This window comes from Neopsephotus bourkii, unplaced genomic scaffold (genome assembly GCF_033783945.1).
Source record: "Neopsephotus bourkii isolate Nb327-2 ecotype Australia unplaced genomic scaffold, CSIRO-AGI_Nbou_v1 NB_547, whole genome shotgun sequence".
NCBI classification, from domain to species: domain Eukaryota; kingdom Metazoa; phylum Chordata; class Aves; order Psittaciformes; family Psittacidae; genus Neopsephotus; species Neopsephotus bourkii.
Genome location: NW_026901048.1, coordinates 1134995 through 1161747, shown reverse-complemented (window position 1 = coordinate 1161747; position 26753 = coordinate 1134995). Strand labels below are relative to the sequence as shown.

The 26753-nt window shown below is 40.7% G+C and overlaps 1 protein-coding gene across 1 annotated transcript; it reads right to left on the bottom strand.

Annotated features, from left to right (window-relative positions):
* Positions 1-1348: 1348 nt before the first annotated feature.
* Positions 1349-26753, bottom strand: PKD2 (polycystin 2, transient receptor potential cation channel). Its single transcript, XM_061350961.1, has 15 exons — positions 26210-26753; positions 20173-20286; positions 17392-17525; positions 16808-17058; positions 15866-16090; positions 15068-15296; positions 13820-13990; positions 12391-12572; positions 11203-11323; positions 8667-8765; positions 6702-6823; positions 6116-6233; positions 5692-5855; positions 4762-4909; positions 1349-4543 (listed from the first exon to the last, which is right to left on the bottom strand). Exons 1-15 carry the CDS (start codon positions 26748-26750, stop codon positions 4310-4312), a joined length of 2853 nt encoding a protein of 950 aa, XP_061206945.1. The 5' UTR covers positions 26751-26753; the 3' UTR covers positions 1349-4309.

Genomic DNA, 26753 nt, shown 5'->3' with positions numbered 1-26753 from the left:
TGTGAATTTACATTTACACTACTCCCAACCTGGCACTGCGTGTGTTACCATTTTGCCATCTTTTGAGACTCCTGTGCTGGTAGGTACAATAAAAACCTTGTAGGCCATATATTCACTATCTGTGAGGAGAAACATTCACTTAATTTGGGTTTTCTGGGAGTCATCAAGGGAATTGTAGAGTAGAATCCTACTTAGAGAATGACAGCCCATTCCCAAGGAATTTCGATGATAAGAAAGCAATAAAAGATATTTCACACACCCACTAGAAAATAAGGGATTAAGATAGACATATACAATATTTTTGTCGTGTTGCTACCTCTTTTCATCACGGAGACCAGTTACAGAGTAAGAGCTCAAAACAACACTTCCTTTACATGTGGGAACAGATGGGTAAGTTCAAGGTCAATAGCCTTCACTTGGTATTGTCAGACAAGTATCTTGAAGAATGTATGGATTATTGCACTTCCAATTGCCATCCCTCTTTGCTCTTACTGCATGTTCTATATAAGCAGGAAACAAAACAAAGCCCCATTGCTGCCTAAATATAAAAGTAACAACTGTTCACAGTGGTTTTATCATAACTTTAACTTTTTTCCCTTTTTTTTTTTTTCCTCTTGTTTAGATTTACTGGAATGGAGTATTTCAGTACAGAAGGCATTAAAGTGATGCCCATGGGATATGGAAGAATTATGGGGCTCCTACCCCAACCATGCCTCTCAAACTGCAGTTCCTGAAGTTTTCAAAAGCATACACACAGTATGAAATACAAAGAGGTTCCCGCTTTCCACATGCTGTGACTTCTGTAACACACTAAGGGCTTGCTTAATTAGCTTAGTCAACTCAGTATGTATATATTTCATTAAAGACTAAGATGGATTTACATTAAGCACTCAATTTCATTAATAAGACTTTTGACCTGGTGAGACAGCTGCCTAGACAGAAATATGGGTGTGGGATTGCAAGGGACCATTCAGTTCTCCAGATGGTTAGGACCGCCTGGAAAGAAGGGAAAAACTAACGGGAAATAAGAGAAAAAGAGAAGTTAATTTACACAGCAACTGTGACGTAATAAAGGGACGGAGTTACCAGCTGCTACCTAAAATGGCAGTAAATAGACCTGCATGTTTGCACAAATGCACGTGAGAACTGCAAACTGTTAAAAAAAGTACTGCTTGGGCAATGAAGGAGTCGGATCAGCCCAGTCCCTCTGTTCATTTACACCCTATACTCCTGTTTTACGTGATTAGGTAATCTAAGAATAAGCTATGACACAGAAGTAACACACACAAATAAAACATAGGATTCTTAATGTTCTGTTATAAACAAACCAAGTGTTTGGCACAAAGACTGCTTTACAGATTATATAAAATGTTTATTAGGAAGTAAAGTGCTCAGTTTTACAGATCAATACAATCTTGATCATTGTAGAAGGCTTGCATAATTAACAGCTTCCTAATAAGACCAAATACTGCACATTACTATGCAAAAAACTTACCTTTGTAATACGTGACAAAATGGCATTATAATCTAAAGTGGAAAACTGAAATAATAAAATGTTTATAACATTTGTCAAGTGGCCATGCACTCACTGCAAGGCCACTGTCAACACACACGGGTACCCCATGAAAACTTACTGCACTTCAAGATGAAGTTTGTTATTAAGTAACGACACGTTACAGAAATATATCTCAACAAATACAGCTATGAATGCAAACACTTTCCGAATAAACATATACTACAAATAGAAGATTAACTGTTTGAATGAATTTACATTTTGAAAGATACACCTTTACAATAAACCTATTTAAAACCATACTGACAGGCTTAGTTTTGCTTTCTTTCCCCCATTAAGGCCCTGCCTCACCAACAGATGACCACCAGATCCCTGCTGCCATAAACCTCAGCATGCCACATGCCTTACTGGCTGCAGGCACAAATCTGAACACAAAGTATTCCAAGTAGGGTTCCTCCTGATTGCTGGACAACTCCGTCTGGGTTATTTGGCCAAAGTCTTTGATTAAGTACATGATTATTAAATACTATTTTAGCATTTAGGTAACTCTGGACCCTAGAAACCCAATATTACTTACATGTTACACACATGTAATTAGTTACCATGCCTCAAAGTTTAAACTTTAAGTCATGCTACACACCAACACACTACCCATTCTGGATATGAAGACTACGCATATTTAAATTGCTTTGTATTGTATTTTCTGTTTTCCTTGTACACCAGCTGGCCACGTGTTCGGCTAGTGTTCTTTGGTTGGCTTGTTTAAAGTTACAAATGCCAGGTCAACACAGAAATGCTTTCTTTGCAAAGGGTTCTAAGGTCCAAAAAGTTTCAATTGAGGCAAGACAGAGCTTAGTCTGAGTGTCTTGTTTCACACAAAAGCCCTAACCACTGTGCTGTGCACTGTTTTGGGAAGCTGACAGGGTTTCTTGTGAAACAGTATGAATTTCTTCCTCATACAGGAACCACAGAAAGAATAAACACTTCACCTGTTCTGTGAATCACAACCTGTTTTCCCACACTGGTCTTCTGCTCTCGAGCCAAAGCTACTAAGAAATTCCAGTCCCCGCACTGAACCTCCTCCTGCACCACTTATATTCAGTTTCTGTGCATATGGTTTCTCATAAACTTAAAAACAGGGAAAGGAATTAAGCCTATTTAGTTCTAGCAAATTCTCTGGTTAGGAAGAAAGAATTCTGAGTCACTGTACATCCAGGCAATGCAACTGTAAGATCATACGCAAGGTGTAAGCTTTGCCTAAGCAGCACTAACAGAAGAATGAGGTGTTAACTTCTGGCAACAAATGCTTTTTGAAACAAAAAGCATCAACATAACATACATATGCTACTTATACTTTGTTAAATAGGCATTTTTCCCTTTATAGACCCTGCTAACAGCTACGATGCATTTGATTGTGTAGCATTCCATCTTTCTTTACAGCAACTTCAAGTCTTTAAACACAACTGCCATCTTCAGGAAAAAGAGCACAACTGAAGCTCCCTCCTACACCAGTATTCCACAGATGGAAATATGCTGCTAGGCAAAACCGCAAACACTATGCCCCAATGCTTTCTGTAGGAAACCAACCTAATTTCAGTGTTCTTTCATAAACAAAGCTGCTACGGCACCGAAAGCAGAGGAAATTAAACACTAAAAATCAGTGATTATACTACAAACACCTTTCCAAAGGCATCATGTGTTGCACCTCCGCAGAGAAGCATATGTAGAAATATACCTAATAATATTACAAGCAGTTTTGTTAAATGTACATACAGACTACACAGTCGAGACATGGGTACAACTTGACACAGCACAAGATCAGACTTTGCAAACTGTCAGCAACTTCTCTGCCCCCTTCCCTGTCACACCCACGGAAGAGTTGACGTTTCTTAATTTTGTGAGCTTCGAAAGAATGAATTTTCTGCAAAGTAACCACATTTACCTAAGAATCAGTGAAATGTTTATCCCAGGAACACTCAGATCATGAAACCACAGCATTAAAAACTGGGCATGTTGCAACAAAGCCCAAAATTATTACTTTCATTAGGTGTGAAGAGGCAGCTCTCAAATAGTGCTTTTGAAATGCTAACAGAACACAAACCCATGCAATGTGTACATTTCTATTATGGAATATGTGATTTACAGTTGTACAAAGTGAGTGTACTTTCTTCTGTTTAAAGAAACATAGTATTTCTCAAAACCAGGAAGAAACGAACATTTGAAGTGGATTAAAATGTTCGTAACACCAAGAATAACTCAGAAACACACGTAGAAACACAGTAAAAAAGTGCTATTTTATCTCTGAAAAGTGTCAGCTGCTAACAATGAATGAGGCAATAAATTGATGCCATCTCCTTTTAAAAATTGCTTTTAAAAGCATTGGGAAAAAATCCTATTTTCCACCAGAAAGCAAAATACTCGTAGCCTTTCAATGGAGTGTTTTAGCCACAGCACATAATTTTGTCTGAAGCTTGATGCCCTTGTGGAAGTGTCCCCATAATACATGTATGGAATCAAACTTCTGGCCAGGTAGACTTTGTCACAACTGTTTCCATTCTGCCTCCTGCACTTTCATTTGCAAGGCTGACAGTTTACTATTGGCAACTTGAACGTGACACGTGGCTTCTGTAGGTCTGAAAATGCCTTTTGAAAAGAATATTTACTTTTGCCCATCGGTGAGAAATGTCATTAGTGGTCTGATGAGGATGATCACCTCATGCTGGGAAAGAGTGGAGTAGTGTATTTGCTGGCTTAATACTGACCTGAAACATTTAGAATCGCCTACAAAGTTAATCCTTACACATGGATGTTATTCCCCCCATTTCCTCCTCCCCCATCAATACCATCTGACTGGGAGGATGATGGCCGAGAGTTCCTTGAACGAGGCTGACCATTCAATCCAAGTGGTGTTCCCAACCGATGGCTCATTTGGGATGCCGTGTCATCCGATTCCCACCTCTCCAACTCCTCTCGCACAAGTCGCTCCATTTGTTCTCTATGGATTTCATTGTCACGACCCAGTCTTTCATCCTGAACAGATTAAAAGACACAAGCTTGAAGCTCAGCTCCAAAACTACAGCCTAAGCAAATCCCTACACAAACATGGGAAAGTCTTATACCACTCAAGTTTTTCCATAGGTTAGTGGAGAAACACTGCTACTACAGTAAATGGTTTTCTTTCCAGTGATGTAATGCCCAGGTTGTCACCTTCACTGATGACAGCACAAATTGTATTACAGTTTTCTTACCTCTGTTACTCCATCTAACAGCCTTCCCAACACATCTCTCCTTTTTAGTTTGGCTCTCTCCATTGCTTCAAGCTTCACAATAACCGCATCGATCTTGGAGACAATACTGCCAATAGAATGCTCCATGCGATCCACCCGCCTCATGAGCCTGAGGGCAACAACTGTGAGCTTCAGTAACCCTGTCCCAGTCAGTATCATTGTAGCATGCCAACACACAAAGCAGATAAGGACGAGAGCCTTCTAATTCAAGCATGCATCTGACCCTCCAACAAATCAGTCCTAATGTCCAGGCAGGGACAAGTTACACAAGAGCAAAAGGATAACAGAGGTAAAGCAGATGGGCAAAAAAATCCCCCAAAACATACTCCACTCTGTTTTGCCTGCTTTTGGGCATCCTCATGAAAATTTGTTGGTTCTAGTTACTGAAATTCTTCATTCAGATAGTGTCGCTATAATTAATTAATATGGAGATCTATTATTTTAGACAAAATACACACTCACAACTAACTTAATCTTACTAAAAACACCACCTGGAGTTCTCAGTGAACCTAAAACAACCTCAAGGTTTTACTTCTAGAAAAACCTAGAAAAGTCTTCTGGCATTATTGTTTCATTTTCCCTGTTCCCTATTGTATCATTTGACCATTTTCTCTGTCTTTTCAATGACTACATTTTAAAGAAAGGGGCCTTTTTTCTTGCCTTTTTTGTTTGGTTGGTTTGGTTTTGGTTTTCTGTCTAATTCACATCAGCCTCTCTAAAGTAATTCCAGTTCAGACACTAAAGAGTGACTTAAGTACCTTCAAAACACAGCATTTACTTTTATGAATAATTTGATCAATAGGGTGACAGAAGACTCTACTACAGGACTGAAAGAAGGAAAAAAACCCCAAACACCATGCAGATTTGTCCCCCTCAGAACAATAAACTTACACTTGGAACTCTTCATAGGAAACCCCACTAGAGCTGCTGCCCCTCCTCCTGGAGCTGTGTCCACTGTCTTCATCCTCATCCTCCTCAGAGTCATCCAAGCTCCGGGGGAAGCTGCGGCTGCTCAGAGGACGTGGCAGAGAGCTCCTATCCAAGTCCAGATCCTCCTTTGTGAAAACACAAGACACAGACAAAGGTAATGTAAAGATTTTCACCTGTACATGAGGGACGGGGGTGTCAAGGTCAAAGACCTCTTGCCCTCCATCAGCTCCTCCTTGCCTATTTACAGTCCTGCTCAGATAGGCAGGGATGAGAGCAAATGTGAAGGGAAACAAGAGGACCCCTCTGGGGCAGAATTCTGGGGCAGCATGGGGAGAAGACTGGCAGAGGGCAGTGGTGGCATTATCATTCCTAACGCTGAGCTCACCCTCTCTTTCTCTAGGTCATCTCTCATCTGCTGATGTTCATGCTCTGTCAATTCCTGGTCCCCATCCTGGTCATATTTGGTAAATATTGCTTCAATCTCTGCATCCGTGTGCCCCTTCCTGAAAAGGGAGTAAAAACAGTTCCCTTATTTACCATTTTTTGGATGCTAAGTGAACTTCAAGTATTAGAAAAACACTTCACTCCCTCAGACCTGCATCCCCCAGCCAAAGACATGACTGATCCTAGTGCTGCCTATAAATTCACAGCACTAATAATAAACACCTCAGCCCTCACCTTTTATTAGTCAATAGCACAAATCTCCCCTAGACTGCACCCTGCTCCTTCACAACCATCCCTTTTATACTTCTTTGATTTGTTTGCTTTCCTCGGATTCCTATCTGTTCACAAACTCCTGCTGTGGCTCAGATAGAAATATTACCATTTCCTCAAATGCTTTAGATCTCTGCTTCCTAAGGCCTTTTCTACCCACAATGAGAGAATGCAGCATTCTCTTGCTTCTCACAGAAGCATCAGACATGACATGTCTCTGGGATACTCTTCCAGAAAAGAAGTAACAGCTTCCTTACCCTTTCAGATCTTGCCGGAGCTCATCAAAATTTAACTTTCCCCCACCTTGTCTCAGGCTTTCTGAAATGTCATCAACAGTAGTCTTCTTCAATTTAAGTTTGATCATGGCTTTGTTGTAGCCCTAAAAGAAACAACAATATTTTGTGTTTTACTTGTCATGAAATGTTAACATTTGATTTCTAATAACGTTCTCATTATAAAAATCAGCTAGTGTATACTATCACTCAGTGTGTCCCAAAAGTCCTGCAAGAATCTCTCTTTTCCTCCAGTTTATCCATCTTTTATTTCAGCATTTAAATGGGTAACATATAAATACCTCTGCAGTCAGAGTAAGGCTTTCATCCTTCAGTTTGCACTGCAGGTCAGTAGGAATGGAGTATTTTCTCCAGCAAGACCTTTAGCAGTCAGTTACTGACAGTTAAGTGACAGTTTTAAATAATGCTGACAACACAGGTACAACTTCCTGCAGTTATTTTGCTTCTCTGTCATGCTTCCGTTGTAGGAATGACATGAAATCTTCATCCCAAAAAGCAGCACTCTTCGTTTTTCTCTGCTCTGTTTTAATAACCAGTTTGCAAGTTTTAAACTCAGAGTTACTGGTCATGCTGAGTATGTGGTTAGACATTTCTGACCACAGTACAGCACCGTGTCCATGCCAGCGCACACACATGTGCACATGTTTTTCCTAAACTGGGATTCAGGTCAAGCTCCTAACTTTGTATTCAACAATCTTACCGGCAGCTGCCCCTGGAAGCTCCCAACGCATTATCCAAGACTTGCCTAAATTTATTGCCCAAAATGAGGTAGTTCTGTGACAAAATCTAACAGCAGCTTAGCTTCATCAGTTCAGTTTTTCTGTATGTACCTTGACAGTCAAATCTTATCACAGTATCACAGTAGGTTAGAGATTGGAAGGGACCTCAAAAGATCATCTAGTCCAATCCCCCTGCCGGAGCAGGAACACCTAGATAAGGTTACACAGGAACGTGTCCAGGCGGGTCTTGAATGTCTCCAAAGAAGAACCACAACCCCCCACCCCACCCACCCCACAAAAACCCAAAAACCCCCCAAACCAACCCCCCCACCACAAAACCCCCACCACACCCCCCAAAAACACAAAACACCCCCAACCCCCCCAAACAAACCCACCCCCACCCCAAAAACCCACCCCAACACACCCCCACCTCTCCAGCAGGTCCCTGTCCTTTTTAAACTGAGGGCCCAGAACTGGACACAATATTCCAGATGAGGTCTCACCAGGGCAGATAGAGGGGAAGGAGGACCTCTCGACCTACTAACCACCCCCCTTCTAATACACCCCAGGATGCCATTGGCCTTCTTGGCCACAAGGGCACAGTGTCGGCTCATGGTCACCCTGTCGTCCACCAGGACCCCCAGGTCCCTCTCCCCTACACTGCTCTCTAACAGGTCGTTCCCAGCCTATACTGGAACCTGGGGTTGTTCCTGCCCAGATGCAGGACTCTACACTTTCCCTTGTTATATTTCATCAAGTTATTCCCCGCCCAGCTCTCCAGCCTGTCCAGGTCCCTCTGGATGGCAGCACAGCCTTCTGGCGTGTCGGCCACCCCTCCCAGCTTAGTGTCATCAGCAAACTTGCTGATAGTACACTCAATTCCCTCATCTAAATCGTTAATGAATATATTAAATAATACTGGTCCCAGTACCGACCCTTGAGGCACTCCACTAGATACAGGCCTCCAACTAGACTCCGCCCCATAGACTACTGCTGTTGTATTCAGCAGGCTGATCATTCAACACAAAGTCTCAGATGACTAAAATATGTTGTGATGTAAAGTTTTCATTCATTTCATTTATACTCAGCTCAGATTAATTTAATTAAGAGATGTGTATATTCATCAGCTGCTGCCAGCTTCGCTTTGTAGTGATTTATGGAGTGAGTTTAGACGCGAGGAATGTTAAAACAAACAAAATGTTACTTTTACCTTTCTGATAAGGTCAGACAGTTCCATTTCTGCCTTCTGTTGTGCCATATCCGATTTGACTTCAGAGTACGTATCATTGATGATGGCCAAAAACATGTTCTGTTCATGAGAGAAATGAAAAAGCCCAATTGAAATTTCAACAAGCCTAAGCCCTGCTCCTAAAACCTTCACGTGCAGACCTATACATGACTTTTTAAAACAGGCCAGGAGAAAATGGTGAGCTTTTTCTAAGCACTAACATCAAGAGCTTGAGTTATTGAAATGGGATGCACTGCAGTGTAGCAACTTCTAGTCAAGACTACTGGTTATTAATGTAACTGGAGTATTACTTTCCAGAGACGGTTCATACCTACACAAAGCAGCGGCAATAAACCATGCTTACTTAACATTATATGTTTAAGTCTGACCTTCTATCTGCCAGGCCAAACTTACACAGACAGCAACTATTAATCTAGACAACACAAAAAAAGTGCCTGAGTCATCAAGTCAACTATTCATCTCATAATAACCAGCACAAATTTCTTACCTAGTTACAGCTCTGCTTGCATTTCAGGCTAAGATAAAACAAAACAGCTTGCAATCAGACATTTGGAATGTACACCACCAACTCTGAAAAGAGTTTGGTTGCTTACCCAAATGAAAGAGGAAAAAAAAGTAGGTCTCACTAACCCTGTGCCAAGCATATAGTTTACTTGAGACATGATGTCATTACCAAAAGGGTTCTGCTGAACATGGAGTAAACATGACTGACTTGCAAGCTGGAGTTGAAGAAGAATTACTTAATTCACTGGCACGTTCAATGTGCCACTCTCACACAGAAAGGCAGGGTTAACGTCTATTTCCTTATGGACTTAAAAAATTGCTTTAGGATAACAATCTTCCAATGCTGTATCTTTATGCATTATTGTCCAACACTAACTTGACTACTGTATATTTGCTGTCAGCTACTCAAAATTAAGAGCTGGTGCTTTCTGGCCATCTTCCCTAACTTAGTTTCTAGAAGCTTACAGCAACATTTCACTCCAACCAAATGACAGGATTGTGCAGGTGTGGATAGGCACAGAAATTATAGCGAGTATTTTGGATAACCTGATCATGCCTCATGCTCTAGTACTTTTCTGCTACCCCTTAAGAAAAAAAACTAAACTTCTCTCCCTTGCTGAACACTAGCCTCTGCTTTTCTGCATCTTGTGAGGTGCTTCAAAACAAATATAAAACCTGCTTCGTATGCTTCTCGGGCCAAAGTGACCCATATGTTATTTTCTGTTTGACTACTGGTATATCCTTCTGAACACTTAAGATTCAGTGCCTCCTTACTAGCCAAGATGAAGTCCTCTCCCACAAATAATATCTGAATGCCATTTCTCCTCATTTCAAAGATTAATAAAAAGCCTCATTAAGTACGAGGTTAATTAAATAACTCTAAGATTTATGATGATACAGGATATGTATCATCAGATCAGGATGAAACAGTACAGGATATGTAAATAAAAAAAAGGTTAGTAAAATCCTGCTTTAACGCTTGCCATCTTATCAAATCCCTAAAAGATACACAGTTTGGGGAATCATCTGAGGACTTCTTGCTCACATAACAGCTTCCATCTGGTGGTACCACTAGAAACAAAATTACTACATATTAATGTAAGTACCAAACTAACTGGAAACTACATTTAAGTAGAAGATACTGAGGCTCTTCTCTTACATCAAGATAAAAATGAATTTACCTGGTCTCCTAAGTTTCTAAGAGAGGGGCCTCCTCCCTTCACTTGCTACTATCAAAAAGACTAATATGAATTCAATATTAGTATTAACAGAGTTTACAAAAGATGTGTACTCACTCACAATGTACTCACTGTTTGAACTTATCTGTCAAACAGTCATATCTACATACTGCCTCTCAGATAAGCTGAGCTTCTTGCAATACTGTTTGTCAGAAAGTGGACAGGTAATCTGCACTGGGAAGGTGAGACAGGGCCCAACTCTGCCCTGGAGAAGGAAAAGAGGATAGAAAAGAGGCCTTTGCAGGGAAACCTGCATATCTGACAACTCCTGCACTACTGCTGAATTAAGATCCTCCTAGCAGACAAGCTGTCTGTTACATGCATAAACTAGACTGTTGTAAATACAACCAGCCACGTGTTAAAGCACCTTTATAAACTAAGGACATGGACGGAACATTATAGCTACTTTTCACCAGAAGATATGGGCTTGCTGTGTACGTCAACCAGGCACTATTCAGCTTTTAGAAATAAATAATTCTTTATAATGATAAAATTACATAAATTAGAAAGAAAAAAAAAAGGAAAGAAAAAAATAAATACATTCCACCAGAATGTGGAGCACTATATGGGAATGACAACAAACATACAATGCAAATTCATTTTAAATGAAGAAAAATTGAGGATTGTAGTGACCAGCCATGGAACAGTCAGGCCCCTACATGGACTGCACACTCACCAATATCAAAAAAAGCCCCAAAGCAGCAGCACAAATCAAAGAACACCTACCCACCCCACATAAACAAAAGCGTACATACCAAAAGAATGAAGAACATAAAGAACACAAATGTAGTGAAATAAATGGGTCCCAAAATTCGATTGGCTTCTTCAACCTCTGTGAAGTTGAAGTCTCCCAAAATGATGCGGAACTGAGTAAATCTTAAAAAAACAAAACACATCCAGGTGTTGAACAAAAACACTTCTGGAGCTGTGCAAGAATTCTACAATTCTTTTTGTAGAATTTGTTTTACCATAACAGTCTGACTGATGCACAGCAGAGAGGTCTGCACTACTGTAATAGTTTGTCCGGCACTGCAATAGCCAATTCCTCAAACCTACCTCTACACATAACCAAACTCGCAGTCAGATATCACAAACAGAACAAAACTGGGGTGGATACTTCTGACTTTTAGTCAAAACTGATAATGGGAACTACAGAGAGCAGAGCACAGCAAACCAATTGTTACCATTGTGAAGCTGTAAGACCCACTCCTGTCCCTGTCCTATCCCCTCTGCCTCTTGCATACAACCTCAATGCTCTCCACGTTATCTCTACAGTGCCAAGGCAAGAAGAGGCTTGGCACTGCACAGCACTGCCATCATATTTCAAGTTTCTTCACCTCTCTACAAAGAAGTTTTTGCAACACTGCCCCAGTGTAAGGGAGGAAGGGGGAAATCAATAACTGAACGTTATCCCCTTTAGAATCAAGTTATGTTGCACCAAATCAGCTGATTACTGACCCTATATTAAAGTCCAGTCTCTCTCTGGATTCCAGCAGGTAGTTACAAATTTACTAGCTGGCTGTCTAAGATGGAATCTGTGAGTCAAGAACTACACATGCTACCAGGAACACAGTGTTATTGCACATACATTTCCATAAGCATTAGAAATATAAGTAAGCATATAATGATTCAACTGCTGAAGACAGAGTTATTGCTTTATCTAGGAATATGACCAACTGTTATAAAACCCATGTCACTTCCACCAATCAAAGCTTGCCATTTTTGGCTCACTGATCAAATTATAGCACATTTTTAATCTCATAGCAAAGACAGTTTTTGAACTAAAAATGTTATTAAAAACATGCATCTGCTACTGAGTTACATCAACAAGTGATACGTCTGCAGCTTATCTGTTTAGATGGATGTTATAGGATTTGTGTCTCATGAGGCAACAGAATCTATTTCCCAATGAACTGAGAAATTCTTAGCACTTTTGTACTTACATGCAGTCCTGGAAAGTGCTGAAGTCATCAATTTGAGTGCCAAAGACAAGATAAGCCAACTGAGCATATGCTAAGAAAATAATAAAAAACATAATAGCAAAGCCAACAACATCTTTGACGCAGCGAGACATGGTAGTGGATAACTGACTCATTGTTCTGTTGAAGTTAACGAATTTGAAAAGCTGTCAAAAGAAAACATAACAAAAAACACAAGTGTAAAGACAAGGAAAACAACAATTTCTTAACACAACTGATCTCCAGCCTTTTACATATTAGATGTCTTACTTAATTTGATGGGAGACAAAGTCAGATAATTTACATTTAGAAATACACCCCTTCCTAAAAAACATTGAGGCTTGAAATGAGAAGAAAACTCTGTGAGAATGACATTTCTTGTCTAGCTGTAGGGAGTCGCTTGTTTTTCACTCCTGTATTTGTTAGCCAGGCTTCAGAGAAGTGTAACCAAAACACCTCCTGTTTATTTTCAAAGATGTTAGCTATGAAGTAGTAAAAAGTGAGAAAAGCAGATCTCACAGCTGACCTAGCTCTGAGCAGGTGGACAGAGACTTCCTGAGGCCCCTCCACCCTGCATTATTCTGTTATTCTGCAGTTTACCATTACTTCCTATAATGAGCCGCTTTATTCCTTAAACCACGATGCAAAATAGACGCAGCTTTGTAATTATAAAATGGTAAGAGACAGCTAACTTACCTGATAAACTTCAGTATCAGTTTGGAGTATGATAGTGGAAATTCATTTATCATTGGTCTTGTATTTTCCCCTATTTATCAGTTTAGTAATTAAATGTTCCTCTGCAATGTTATACATACAGAGGACAGGAAATGAATACGGACTTGAACAGAAATGTCACTATACAGGAGGCAGAAAACCAGAGAAATTAAGTTTAAAGTAATATACCTAGTTTTCAAATGAATTGGACTAGGTTTACCAACCCTCTAATGATTTAGAAGCTTTGAATAGATAGAATCGGCACAGTTAAACCAGACTAGGAAAAAGCAGTACCCAGTAAGTTACTGACTTATTAACTCAGGAATAATAAAAACATTTATTTACATTTCTGCTGTGACAAAGCACTGACTACACCTTTGAGACTTAAGGCTGATTAAAACTTATGGCAAATTACAACCTTGTTTTCAGTCTGCAAGAAGTTACCCCTGTGCTCTGACTTTCCTGTGTGCCCAATTTTATGAGAAACGTAGAATCATATAATGGTTTGGAAGAGACCTTTGGAAGCTCATCCAGTTCCAACCCTCCTGCCATGGGCAGGGAGACCTTGACTACACCAGGTTGCTCAAAGCGCCATCCAGCCTGGTCTTACATGACTAAATCTCAAATCGTGTAATCACATGAAGCTCAGAATACTGCTTACATTCTAATGTCAGAATAAGGATATACATCTTGGAGTTACCTTAATCCAGACAAAAAACACAGTGACTGCAGCTATGTTGTTGAACTGCATTTGCCAATAGGCCAAAGGTTCAAAATTGGGGAAAGAGTTCTGATCTTCCAGCAGCTTCTTCAGAAGCATATCAACAGTTGATGTCCTGTAGATGCTAATTCCTATAGCTGCCACAGAGAGCTGAGTACAAAAGAAATGTACAAATTTACAAAAGGTGATTAGGGTTTTAAAACACTTTGCCATGTATACAGAGTCCTAAAGTACATAATCCTGAAGTTAAACAATGTCAACCAGACCAGGTATAAACAAAGAGTTTTAACCCTTTGTGTGAACTGAATTTTATACTCGCGCTTGTACACTTCACTGACTGGAACAGTAAAGCATCTTACTCCTGCCCCTGCCATTAAATACAAGGAACAGCACACAGTTCACGTAAACATCCCCCCAAACAGCCCTTCATACAAAAAGCACTGTGATACAAGTATGATTTCTCTAGAGCACTGGCTTCAAGACTTAAACCTCTGATACATCCAAGCCTGAAGATACGAAACAAGAACAGGACTGGATCTGTTTCAGTATTGTTTACTTTGTATTCTTTTGGCAGGCACAGCTTGACATAAATGCAGAGAGAATTATATATGTATTTTTAAATCAAAGCTCATGATTTTCTGTTACACCAAGATTGTTGATGTGCAGTACTGTCCACTTAACCAAGAAAGCAGCCCTGACAGCTGTTAGAACTCTACAATTCAAGACACTTCTTCAAACTTGGTATTAGCTGCTGAGTATTTTAATACCATATTAAATCTCTTTGTGGTTCTCTGCAAACATATTCAAATCCCAGTCCCATTCCTCCAAACATAGATCACTGCTTTAAAGCAGCCAATTTTCTTACTTGAAAGCCACTGCAATAGTCAGTATCAGGTCTGTAGAAGAGAAACGTGGGCAAGTTTGTTATCTTCCATAATGACTATGCCATTATAGACAAAAAGTGTAAGGAAGCACACTGGAGAAATACTCTAATTTTTCACCAGGATGTGAAGGTTGAAACCAACAAAGAGAGAACAAGCAAGTTTGCAAAACACATCAACATTAAAACACAGACTAAAATAGTCTTATTCAGATTGAATATCCCATTAGACTGTAAGTATCCTTCCTAATAACAGCCCTACCCCTTAAAGCAATACTGAGTCATTAATGTCACTCACAAAGGGCATTTCAGAAAGTAATTTTAGCCTCATTATAAAGATTACTTACCACAATGATAAGAACATCAAGGCAATTCCAGAGACTTCTGAAGTAGTGCAGTCTATGAATGTGAATTTCTAAAATCTCTTCCACCATGTAATAAAGAACAAAGAGACAAAATGCCATTTCACAGGCTGCCAGGAAAAAATCAAAAGTGGAGATGTAGTGAATCAGCCTCACTGGCTGAAATTGCCAAGACGTAACAAGGCCTCCAGTTGCTGGAAACTCCACTAACAGCCTGCATCAAAAAACAGAAAAAAATGGCAAAGAATAAAAGATTTCACTTACACAGCACTGATGAAAAGCACAGCAAAAATACATGGGTTTATTTCCATAATTATTTCAATAATGGAAACAGCAAAAGCCCACATTTGATTCAGCAAAGACACTACACAGAACAGAAGGTATAAACCTGACCACACTCAATTCTGACTAAAACCCAAAGCATTTCAGGAACAATGAGATAAACAGAGACAGAAAGACCTGTCTTCATCTGCATTTGTTTCATGGTGTCAAAAGACTGATGTTGTGTATCCACATATTAATAAGTCAACTCTCTAGAGAAGTTGCCTGCAAACTGCACCCAAGCCGCTGTAGCATCAGCAAAGCCAGAACTGTCTCCAGACAATAAGTGCAGCTTCCATGTGGAGTCTCACTTCTTTGACAGGGAGGCATCCTATTTCAGTTGTCTGTCTCCTTTATGCAAAACACACTTACCCATGTCCTGAAAACAAAGCAATCACAAGAAAACCCCAAGTCAATAACTGACACTGTGCAATTTGAACACACTTATGGCTCTGTTCATACCTCACAATGCAGAATAGGTTGATGTTTGCATTGTATACAGAAAAATCAATGAAAGCTGCTCTGGTCCCTCTGTCAAGCCACAGGTTCTTCTTAAGGCTAGCAATCTGCACAGCTGTCACTTCTCTGTTCCTTGAGAGGTCTTGGTAATAACCAGCCCCACTGTATGTGGCAATCAAGCCCCAGTGGCTGCTCCCATTCAAATCCTTCTCACTGGTGTACGTCCAACTAGTTCAGAAGTAAAACAGAGCACATCAGTGTTTCCATTTGCAACTTTAATTAAGAAAACAGACACCACCAAAACCTGACCAAAAAAACGTATCAGTTACTTAAAGCTGTTTAAATTTAAGAGGTACTTGTAGAAAGTTTTGATGTACCCTGGAGAAAGATCCTACAAAGTTCCTTTTGGCTAACACAACAAAATGAAGATAGAAAGATGGGTCACAAGTATATTAATTGCCAAAAAGAAAATACATTTATCTAGTCATGCAGTATTAATCCTAAGGGAAAGAAAAACATTCTTTTCCACCTCCAAAACCTTTCACGATTAATTCACAAATTGTCCTCTAGGAGGGGGAGTGCTATTCCCATTTTTAGCGAGGAAAGACAACTCAGTGAAACCCACTGCAGTAATACAATCTGGAATTACAGAACAGGTGCTCACCAGTTGTAGTGCTGCACTCAGACCACAGCGTGTCTCCCATGCATAACAGTTAAAAATGGTACAAGGGCAGCACCTCAACTCAAGCGGGTAAGAGCACAGTGCTCTCCAAGTTTAGTAAGGTTTCTCCACCAGCAGAACTGGCAACTGCGCTTGGTTTACTAGGCTTTACAGACAGAACAGACAATAAATGTGGAGTTGCCTCTGCCAAGTGACCTATTGTGTAATTCAGCATAACCAAGATCAGAAAAAAAAAGCTATGTGAATACAGGAATACTACGCACGCTGTTCCATTTCGAAGTCCAAATGGAGCAGTATCTTCATTAGCTACAGAATAGACATCATAGCAGTCCTTGATTTCTTCCTTTAAATCTTCAGGTATTGAGCATGAACCATTTCTCACTTTCAGCTGCCGAATGCGAGGCACCCCTAGGAGCAGGTTCTCATAATAAATGAAGCTTTTGTTTTCTGCCATGGTTTTGTTGTTGTACCACATTTCCCAGTAGAGACCATCCAGCAAAGGGCCTTCTGTGAACTGGGGAATAATACAGGATTTTAGTTTGCATATTTCCATCATGGTTTTTATATATCTTCATTCCACGGGTGTGTTAGAATTGCAGTTGTTAATTTTTCTGACATAAAGCCTTACCTGTCCTCCAAAGACATTCAATAACCTTGCCCTACCCTGGCCCTCCAGCACTGCCTGGGTTCTAAACTTTCACGTATTAAAGGCCAACTCTGTTCCATAGCTTTGACACACAGATCTTCATGCACAACCACTACCACATTAGAAAAAAAGATCCTGGTAGGTTAAATACACAGGACAAGCATATCACAACAAAGAGATAAAAACTTGGGCTTAGATTACCTTCCAGAAGTCGTCCATTGTGGATAAAGTTTTGAAATCAGTTTTCTCCATTTTTGATACAGGTGTTTCCAGGAAGAGCTGTGACATGACCCTTGTGTAATAATACATACTGGAACTCACTGTCCCATAAGTCACTGCAAAATATTTAGTTAAGAATGAGAGGAAAAGGGTAGGGGAAAGACAAGAGGAAAAAAAAAGAAAAAGAAAAAAAAAAGTACCTTAATTTTTTGTTGAAATTTTATAGATTTTGCACCAAAAAGTTAAAGCTTCAGAGCAAAACAAAATCCGCACCAAGCAGCATTTGTCCTTCAACTGTGAGTAAGATACAGAAAGCAGTGAAGAACAATCTGACCAATGAGTTTAAAATACTCAGTTCTCCTTCCCACACCTCCTTCTATTATTAATATTTCCACAAAAACTAACTTCAGGAAAAAAACTGCATGATTCAGCAGCCTGAAGAGTGACTTGTACTATCCAAGGCATCACTTTTAGGTGACTTGTACTATCCAAGGCATCATAGAGAGCTGGCACAGATGGCATGAGATCTCAGGAAAACTATGCCCTGCTTGAGCAGATAATAATCAACCAGGATATTGCAGGGCACTCTGAATGACATTAGCTGCCTATGGTTTACAACAAAACTCCACCCAAGATATGCACCGCTTCTAAGATAATCTCCCCACAGAAAATACATGACACTGTGTTACTCTTTTCCTGACACTGGCCAGAGCATTTGGCTGAGGATGGCCAGAGCATAAATTATAAAATGACGTACAAAGGCAAGATGGCTTCAGTGAATGGTCTCTGGCTCCAATAACATCACTGCTTATAAATACCTAAAACCATTTTGTGACAGAAACTTAGAAAGGCCTGAAAGATTAATTCTACACTGAACAATCTCCATCTGTTTTGACAATTTTATAGAAATATTTTGTCTTAGGGAAGAAAATGTGAACAAGAACTATTTTTAACAGACTTCTGCTGTGCTCTCGGAACCAGCCTACCCACGTAGTTTTGCTTTTTCTTTCCACTCCATGATTCTCTCTCACTTAAATAAAAACATCACCCCATTCTATCACAACTGATCATAAACGACAACTTAAGTGTCACTGACATTTCAGGCATATAGAACAGAACTGCCCACACTAATAACTGAATGCTTGAAACATACCAGCTTTCCAAAGATACACTAACTTAATGCATACAGATTATTCTCCTAGTAACCAAATAAAACACAGAATCATAAAATAATTAGGGTTGGATAGGACCTTAAGATCATCAAGTTCCAACCCCCCTGCCATGGGTAGGGACACCTTGCTCTAAACCATATTACCCAAGGCCTCATCCAACCTAGCCTTGAACACTGCCAGGGATGAAGCATTCACAACCTCCCTGAACAACCTATTCCAGTGCCTCACCACCCTAACAGGAAAGAACTTCCTCCTTATATCCAATCTAAACTTCCCCTGTTTAAGTTTGAACCCATTACCCCTTGTCCTGTCACTACAGTTCCTAATGAAGAGTCCCTCCCCAGCATCCTTATATGCCCCCTTCAGATACTGGAAGGCTGCTATGAGGTCTCCACGCAGCCTTCTCTTCTCCAGGCTGAACAGACCCAACTTTCTCAGCCGATCTTCATATGGGAGGTGCTCCAGTCCCCTGATCATCCTTGTGGCCTTCCTCTGGACTTGTTTCAACATCTATTTCACACTTCATCGTAAGTTCTATTTTGCATCAACTTCTAATTTTTGTGCAAATACATGAGCATGCCTCATTTGAAGTTCCCAAGGCCAAAAGTGGCTGCTCTCAGAACCGTTACATTATACCTTCTCTATTATACATTATACCAACTGTTCACAGCGCTGTATGATGCTTATGATAAATCTCTACCTCTGCACCAGCATCACTAAGGTTCTTCACCCTCAGAAAAAAACAGTAAACTCTGTTGAGGATACTTTCCTAAATTCCATTTAGGCCCAGGAATATCATTCAGTACGAGGCTGGTGATCTATCAGGCTCCTCATTTCTGTACTAAGTCAGTATTTAGTAGAATCTGCTCATATTCAGTATCGATTCTAGAGCACCTACTTTCAAACAATCACCTACTTAAGAGCCAAAAAAAAAAAAAGTAGGTTGAATGTTACCCTGTTCTGTGTTCTATAGTGTTACAATACTTCATATGATATCATAGACATCAAAACAAGTAACACGCTTATATCATGGAAGTTTCCAGCTGTGATCCATATACACTTGAGTACATATAGATTACAGATGTATTTAGAATGTCCAGCATCATGCAAACACAAATTATTAGGTATTTCTAAGTAGCTGGCATTATCTCTGCCTTTCCAGCAACCGTCAAGAGCTTTTATTCTTAGAATGATCTGTACATAAGCTTGGAGATAAATTAAAAACTCAGTGATTTAATTAATTTTTATTCCCAGATGATAACTCATACTCTTCACATTTAACAGTTCTGTTCAGCGATTTCAAAATGTGTAGCAGAACCATTACACTGCAGTGTGGTACTACATTAAAAAAATACTCCTTAAAAACAAAGAATATTATCACCCTGCTTAAAGGTTGAAAACTTAAGTTACAGAAAGTTGCAGTACTTTAAATCTCAAGCAATAATCCATGTGCAGAAGAATTAATTCCTAGTATTTGCCTATACACCTGCCCATTAATTCTTTTCCCACATCACTGAAACAATCTTCATTCTGGAATTACAAACAGCAAGCAGTACAGAAATGGATACATATAATGCTGAATGGTACTTACAGACACACAAGACCACAAGGAAAACCATGTACGTAACCAACTCCCGTAAAACACTTTTCAGGTATCGCTCTCTGCTGGTGTTGCCTTCTTCCATGAGTCTTGTCCCCCATAGACCTTAAAAGGAAAACATATATAATGTTGCATACAGACGTCTACATAAGCAATGTAATAAGATAAGTGGTTGTGAAAGCTTAACCTGTCTGCTCCAGGTTCTTCTCTGGACTTTAAACTGATTTAAGCTCAAGCAAGAACTTCTGCCATAGACTGAATGGGGCCTGAGACAGTATTAGCTATTCATGAGATACCATAATAATCTAGTAACAGCTCAGCAGAACTCTTAACAGATTCTGCTGAAGATTTGCCAGAATTGCTGTCCCTTAAAGCCACATGGTAGGAAAACAAATACAAGTATACAAAGACACACAAACAGAGTCATCCTGCAAGAAATAATTTGTTCAGGGTTTTTCTTTGTGGTTTGCTTGTTTTTTAATAGGAAGAGCATTGTTAGATGAATGAAAATGCATGATCAGTATTTAAATTTTACTAGGAGGCTTAACTAACTTTCTACCTGAAAGGGTATATCCCTGCCCATGGTAGGGGGGTTGGAACTAGATGATCTTCAGGTGCTTTCTAACACTAATTTTTCTATGATTCTGTCAGTCAAATGTGTATTTTACAGAACAAGTTGTAACCTTCCTCTCCTAGATAGGCAAGGCATGTCCAACAGAGACACAGGAGGAACCTTGGTATTTCTATATGATTTCTTTCCTTGCATATCAAAGGATTATCACAGAAACATTAAGTAGCAGCCTAAAGGAGCAGCTGCTGCCTAGCTGTCAAACTGGGCAACCGCATTAGCAGAGCTATTTCCTCCTGAATAGCTTCACATTCTCAAGACGAGAGTGTAAAAGAAGTTACTGAACTTGTGTGATCCTGTTCAAAAGGGCTACAGAAAAGCAAAAGGATCTTTCAAACTGTGTCGCTAAAAGAAACAATAAAGAAACAATCACCTGAAAACAGAAAGCAGTTAGTAACCACCATACTTATTTCCCATACAGGACAGAAAAAAAGCTGGGAACAGCTGCGGATGCATAGGCCAGAACTGCTACCTTCAAGGAACTTCTCTTCATTTAAGCCTAAATAAAGCAAGGTCATTTGACCTTAGTTTATGGTGATAAAGTATATACAAATAAAAATTCACTGTAGAGAAGTGCACCAAACTTTTTTCCTTTGCAGCTATTTTAAACAGCCAACCTTTTAAAATGCCTATGTTCTCAGTAGATGGAAATGAAGTAACCTCAAACTCCCTAGGAAAAAATCCTAGATCCATTAAACATACCACAGTAATTTTAAGTCAAATGGAACAGCAACAAGGGATAGCCAAAACACACTATAAAGCTCACAAAGAATTGAGAGTTGCTTTGCAACCGCTGCTGTAAGCCTAGACAGACAAAGGGCTCATCTGCCTGCTGCAGAACCTCATTTGCTAACAAAGAGATGTGAGTAAGGAAGCTCTTCCCTCTAACTGCAAATATGAGGTGTATTCAGGAAAAAAAAAACAACGTGTCAGATGATTTAAGAGCCTTTCAGCTACCACATTTTTAAGTTGTGACCTAACCACAAAATCAACCAGGAAACTTCTCTTGCATAGGCACAGCAAGCACTAATAGTCTTAGCATTAGTTTCTCCTCACATTCCTTTAGCAACTTACAACTTTAACTAGTGTCAGCCTCCAAAACAAGAGAGCCTTTTCAGAGCTGTTCTCTAAAGCCTGGAAATTTTAAAAAACTGCAACTTTACTACACAGAATGCCAAATCCTCACCATTAGGTCATTCTTGAAGACAGAAACACAAACCCAAGAACATTTAGAGAGTCACATAATGCAGAACTCAACAAATAGAGCCTTTAGCACAGCACTACGTTGCATTAGCAACCCTTGTAATAAAAGCAGGAAAACATTACGGAAGAGAGGAAGAAAAGGCTGGAACAGGCAGTGAGCTAAGCTGGCGAGGGAGCTGAATCCCAGCTGTCAGCACATTACTCACCAATAAGAAATGTGGTGAGCAAAAAGCTTGCAAGCTCAAATTCTGTCATATTAGAATATTGTTAGGACTCAGTCAGGAGCAGAAAGTTACATCTGAATAAAGAACAAAACAAAACCCAGCACCAGAGATCATACAATGAACTTTGTGTTAAATGAGCTCTGGATTTATGTCTCAGCTACAAGCCATGTTTTTAAAAGACACACATTGTTCTCCTTTTGCATTATTGGAATATTGGTTTAGATGCGTCAAGAACAGTGGTGGTATGAAGTGCTGAATTTAAGTTGACATCCGCTGCAAGCACCAAAACCGCTCCATTTCTAGCCTCGATTAATTATTTTCAGTCCATTCCTTATGGAACTTCTCTATTCATCAACTTTTTGATAAAATCTATGTACACTTTATCAAACAAACCTAAAACTAACAATTCTCTCACACCCATTCTGTAGTCCAACTGGCTTACTCTAGGAGTATATGAGCTCAGAAGAGTTGTCAAAAAATAACGATCAAATGCAAATAAAAAACAGATGACATTTCAACTTACAATAAAGTCTAGCTCATTAGGTACATGGGAGATTAAAGTATTTCTGTTTATACATATATAAAGTGTTATATAAATATATAAACACACACATATAATGTGTATGTACTTATACACATAATCATAAAGCCAAGTTTATAAGGTACAGAGTGCATATAAAATAATTCAGACTTGTGTAAAAGTTAAGTTCTGAAAGCACTCAAACCAAAAGACATATCACTAATCTGCCTACACACAAATTCAGATGCTGGGGAAACAATGGGGCTAGGGGAAAGAGAGGAAAGTGACCATGAGGCAGAGATGTTTTGCCCCCAGACAACAACAAAATACAGTCTCAAATTCCTTAGTAAGGTATAGTCGGAGCCTACACTAGTTCAAGTCAGTAAAAATGTCATAATGCATTCTTTGTGAAAGTAACAATTAATGACTGACTGGAAATATCTGATCCTTCCATTTAGCAGTAATTAAGAAAACCTTTCAAGAAATATCCCACATACACTCCTTAGTATTGATACACATGAGGACACAGTAGCACTGGATGACCAAGTACAACTCTGGGGGCAGACCTTTCCAGCTTGGCTCTGGAAATGGACTTTGCTCTTACCCATCGAAACTTTCGATGACCTTCTCCTTAACAGAACTGGACAGTCATCCCCTCCTCTCCTTTCAGCATCTGGGGTGTTTGCTGAAGAGATGTGCAAAACTAGGGGGGCTAAAGCTAAAGAGTTAGAATCTGAAAAGAACCCACAAAGAGAAAAACTTAAGATACAGGTAGTCTGAAGTAGCTTTGTCTTCACTTAGGAACTCATGTTAGCTATCTCCCCTGTAGTTGCAATTACCAAAAATCCTATTATCTTAATCCTCCCTGCATTTTTATTTCACAACTGACAGCAAGGAAAGTGTAAGCTGTCACTCAGTATCCTTCAGTTCATGAGTGGCAATTTGTTTAGCCGTGGTAACTCATCACTTTTGATACCCAAAGGATTAATCCCTCTGTTTGAATTCTGCCTAGTGAAATGGAATTTCATTAAATAAATCTATGCTAACTTCTCCTTAGTCATCTTGTAATAAAACTTAATACCATGTATGCCCCTTTCTAGTCTTCAAAGATGAAGTCTTCAAAGATGAAACATCAAAATAACGAGTGCTCTTTCCAGTATTAAAACCTCTCTTATCCTTTAAGTGCCCTATATTAATTTCAAGTCCTTTCACTGTGTAACCTGCAGCAACAGCATTCTTCAGAGAAGGTTAGTTACCTGCGCAGCAGGCATGTACAGCACCCTGCAGTACCTCCACAGCAATAAAGTCACACCTAGCCATTTACTTTGCCTATGAATTAATGGCAACATTCTCATGAAAGAGCCAGAAAAGAATCTGTCTACTACAGTAACTTTGGTTACACTTCCCTATAAACACAAAAAGTAGGCAGGTCAGGAATCAACAGAAACTGTGGATAGTAACCACAGGGATAAATCCACTCCTAACATTCCTAGAACATGAACCCAAGTCTTTTCATTTTACAGCTAAAAATAGAATACTACCAGTGTATGCCGTCTCTAACAGCAAGAGGCAGCTTGGTCCACAGCCATTATTGAAAATACTGGTTTTCCTACAGTGCAGGAACACGTAACTTTGCACCATTCTCCACACATCACACACCTGAATAATCAGCTCACAGTCGGTAGCGTAAAAAGAACCACACTAGTTGAAAGGATGCATAACGTTACCACGTCAAAGGTGGTTCTCATCTTTCAGAGCTCAAGCTATGGACATGCATCAGCTCCAAAGTGGTTAATCTAGGCCCAGATACATTGCTTTTAGGCAGCAGGACAGGCCCCCGTCAGCACAGGGCCAAGCATCTTCTCTGGCAACATCTGCCTGATGCTGATGAATGCTCATTCTGCCCAGAACAGCATACAGTTTCACCAAAAGCTGATTCTTCTTTGTTCTGCTGTTTCATTATGCTGCGCAACTGAACAAGGTTGAAACAAGGTGAAAACACATAGACAGCCTTAAAACAAACAAATAAAAAGCTAGAAAAAAAAGCATACTAAAAAAAAAATCATCTTTCCTTCACCCTAAACCACCTCTAAGTGCAGATGAACTATAGGTGATTCAACAAACCATATTACAAAGCCTTTGTCAAAGCTACATCTCGGAGGGGGGAGTGGGGGGGGGTGGATTTTCCTTCCATCTGCAAATACTCTGACCTTACACAAATCACAGAGTATTTGCCTTCAGGTTCAAAACGGCTCAGAACCCAACACCAAGGTCAGTCCTAGAGTGGATGATCTGTTCGAGCACTGCTGCAGAAACCATGATGGAGATGAAACAGGAGTAACTCATGTCAGGTCATCATGAAGCCATTCTCACCTCATGTTCAAACACCACTAGTTTTCACCCCAGTTAAAAGCATATATAGGAGGTTCCTTCCTGGCAACAACCAGTAGGAAGGGAGCATCTGAAAAGTCTACTTAGATAAGAATTTTTCGTGAAAGGACTTCGCTTTCTCCATGCTAAGCAGCTCCTTTCCTAGGCGTTTACGTATCTCTGTGACAGACTAAATTAAACACATCTCTGAAAACTCTAGAGCAGTGCCATTCCAAGCGTAACACATAAAACCATTCTGCAACTGACATTTTTTTCCCCAGCCATTCCGATCTCTTTTTATGAAGAGACTTAGTTCATTGAACACTCTCCCAATGAAATCTGCTGAAAACATGTTTTATTCCATAGTTTCCATAAATCTGACTTGCAGCCAAGTAAAACACTGCAATGATCAAGACAGACTTACTTTGGTGCAAGACTAAGGCAGAGAAATTATTATAGCATATGATTTCTGAATGCACATGAAAAACCAAAGTGAAGCATACAGGACACGCAACAGCCTAATTTACAAAGCCCTGCTTAAAACCAAGTTCGTATTGACACCTCTGCTGACACTGTGCCAAGCAGTAACAGTACAATCACTTCAGAACACTCGCATTTTAGAAGAAACTTTACTTCCTAACTATGGCTTACTTCTCCTGCAGCTGTATATAGATTTTGTCTGACACTTAAGCACATCCTACATTTAAAACCTTCACGATTTGATGCTGGCAATTTAAGCTTCTCTAAAAAAGTAGCCAGGACTAAGACCTGGGAGGCACAGCTCTATGCTCCAGAGGAAACCAAGGAGAAAGGGGTGTGTGCATTTGGGACTGGAGAGGGGGGCATAACCAGGACAGAGATGAGAATACACATGTGCATAAAGCGGGGACACAAACATGGATGGAGAAGGGAAAAGAATAGGGACAGAGGAAAAAGAGGGCAGGCAGCAAAGGGGTGGGTGAAATAAAGGCACAAGGGCCCACAAACAACCCATGAACGCTCCCCTCGGCGGCAGTCTGCAGTAAAGGGCAGCCCAGCGAGGCTCGGAGCCCCGCTCCGGCAGGAAAGGCCAAAGGCTCTCACCTCGCAGCCGCCGCGCCAGCCGCTTGGCCCAGGCCGCCCGGCGGGGCGCGGCGCCGTCCGATGGCACCTGGTGGCGGCTCGGCACCTCCGTTCCGCCGCGCCCCGCGGGGATCCGCCGCTGCCGCCGCCCGCCGCCGCCAGGGCCCGCCGTGCCGCTGCCCAACGACGACGAAGCGCCGGCCGCGGGGCTGCCCCACTCCACGTCCATCTCCAGCACCGGCCCAGCGGCCGCCGCTCCCTCCTCCTCCGGCTCGAAGCCCGGGTTATCACGGCTCCAGGCCTGCCGCGAGCAGGCGGAGAGCGGCGGCGACGGCGGGCCGGAGCCGGCCCGCGCCGCCTCGCCCAGCCGCTCCAGCTCCAGCTGCTCCCTTCCTCGCCGGCAGCCCCCACTACCCGCCATCGGCCAGCCGCCACCACCGCCCGGGGCGGGGCACCGCCGCCTCCGCCCTTTCCCCGCCCGCCGGCGCCAGCCCGGGAAGCCCGGGGTACGGAGGGAGATGTAGTTGCTCGGCCTCCTTCCCTCACGGGGGGGCGCGGCCATAGA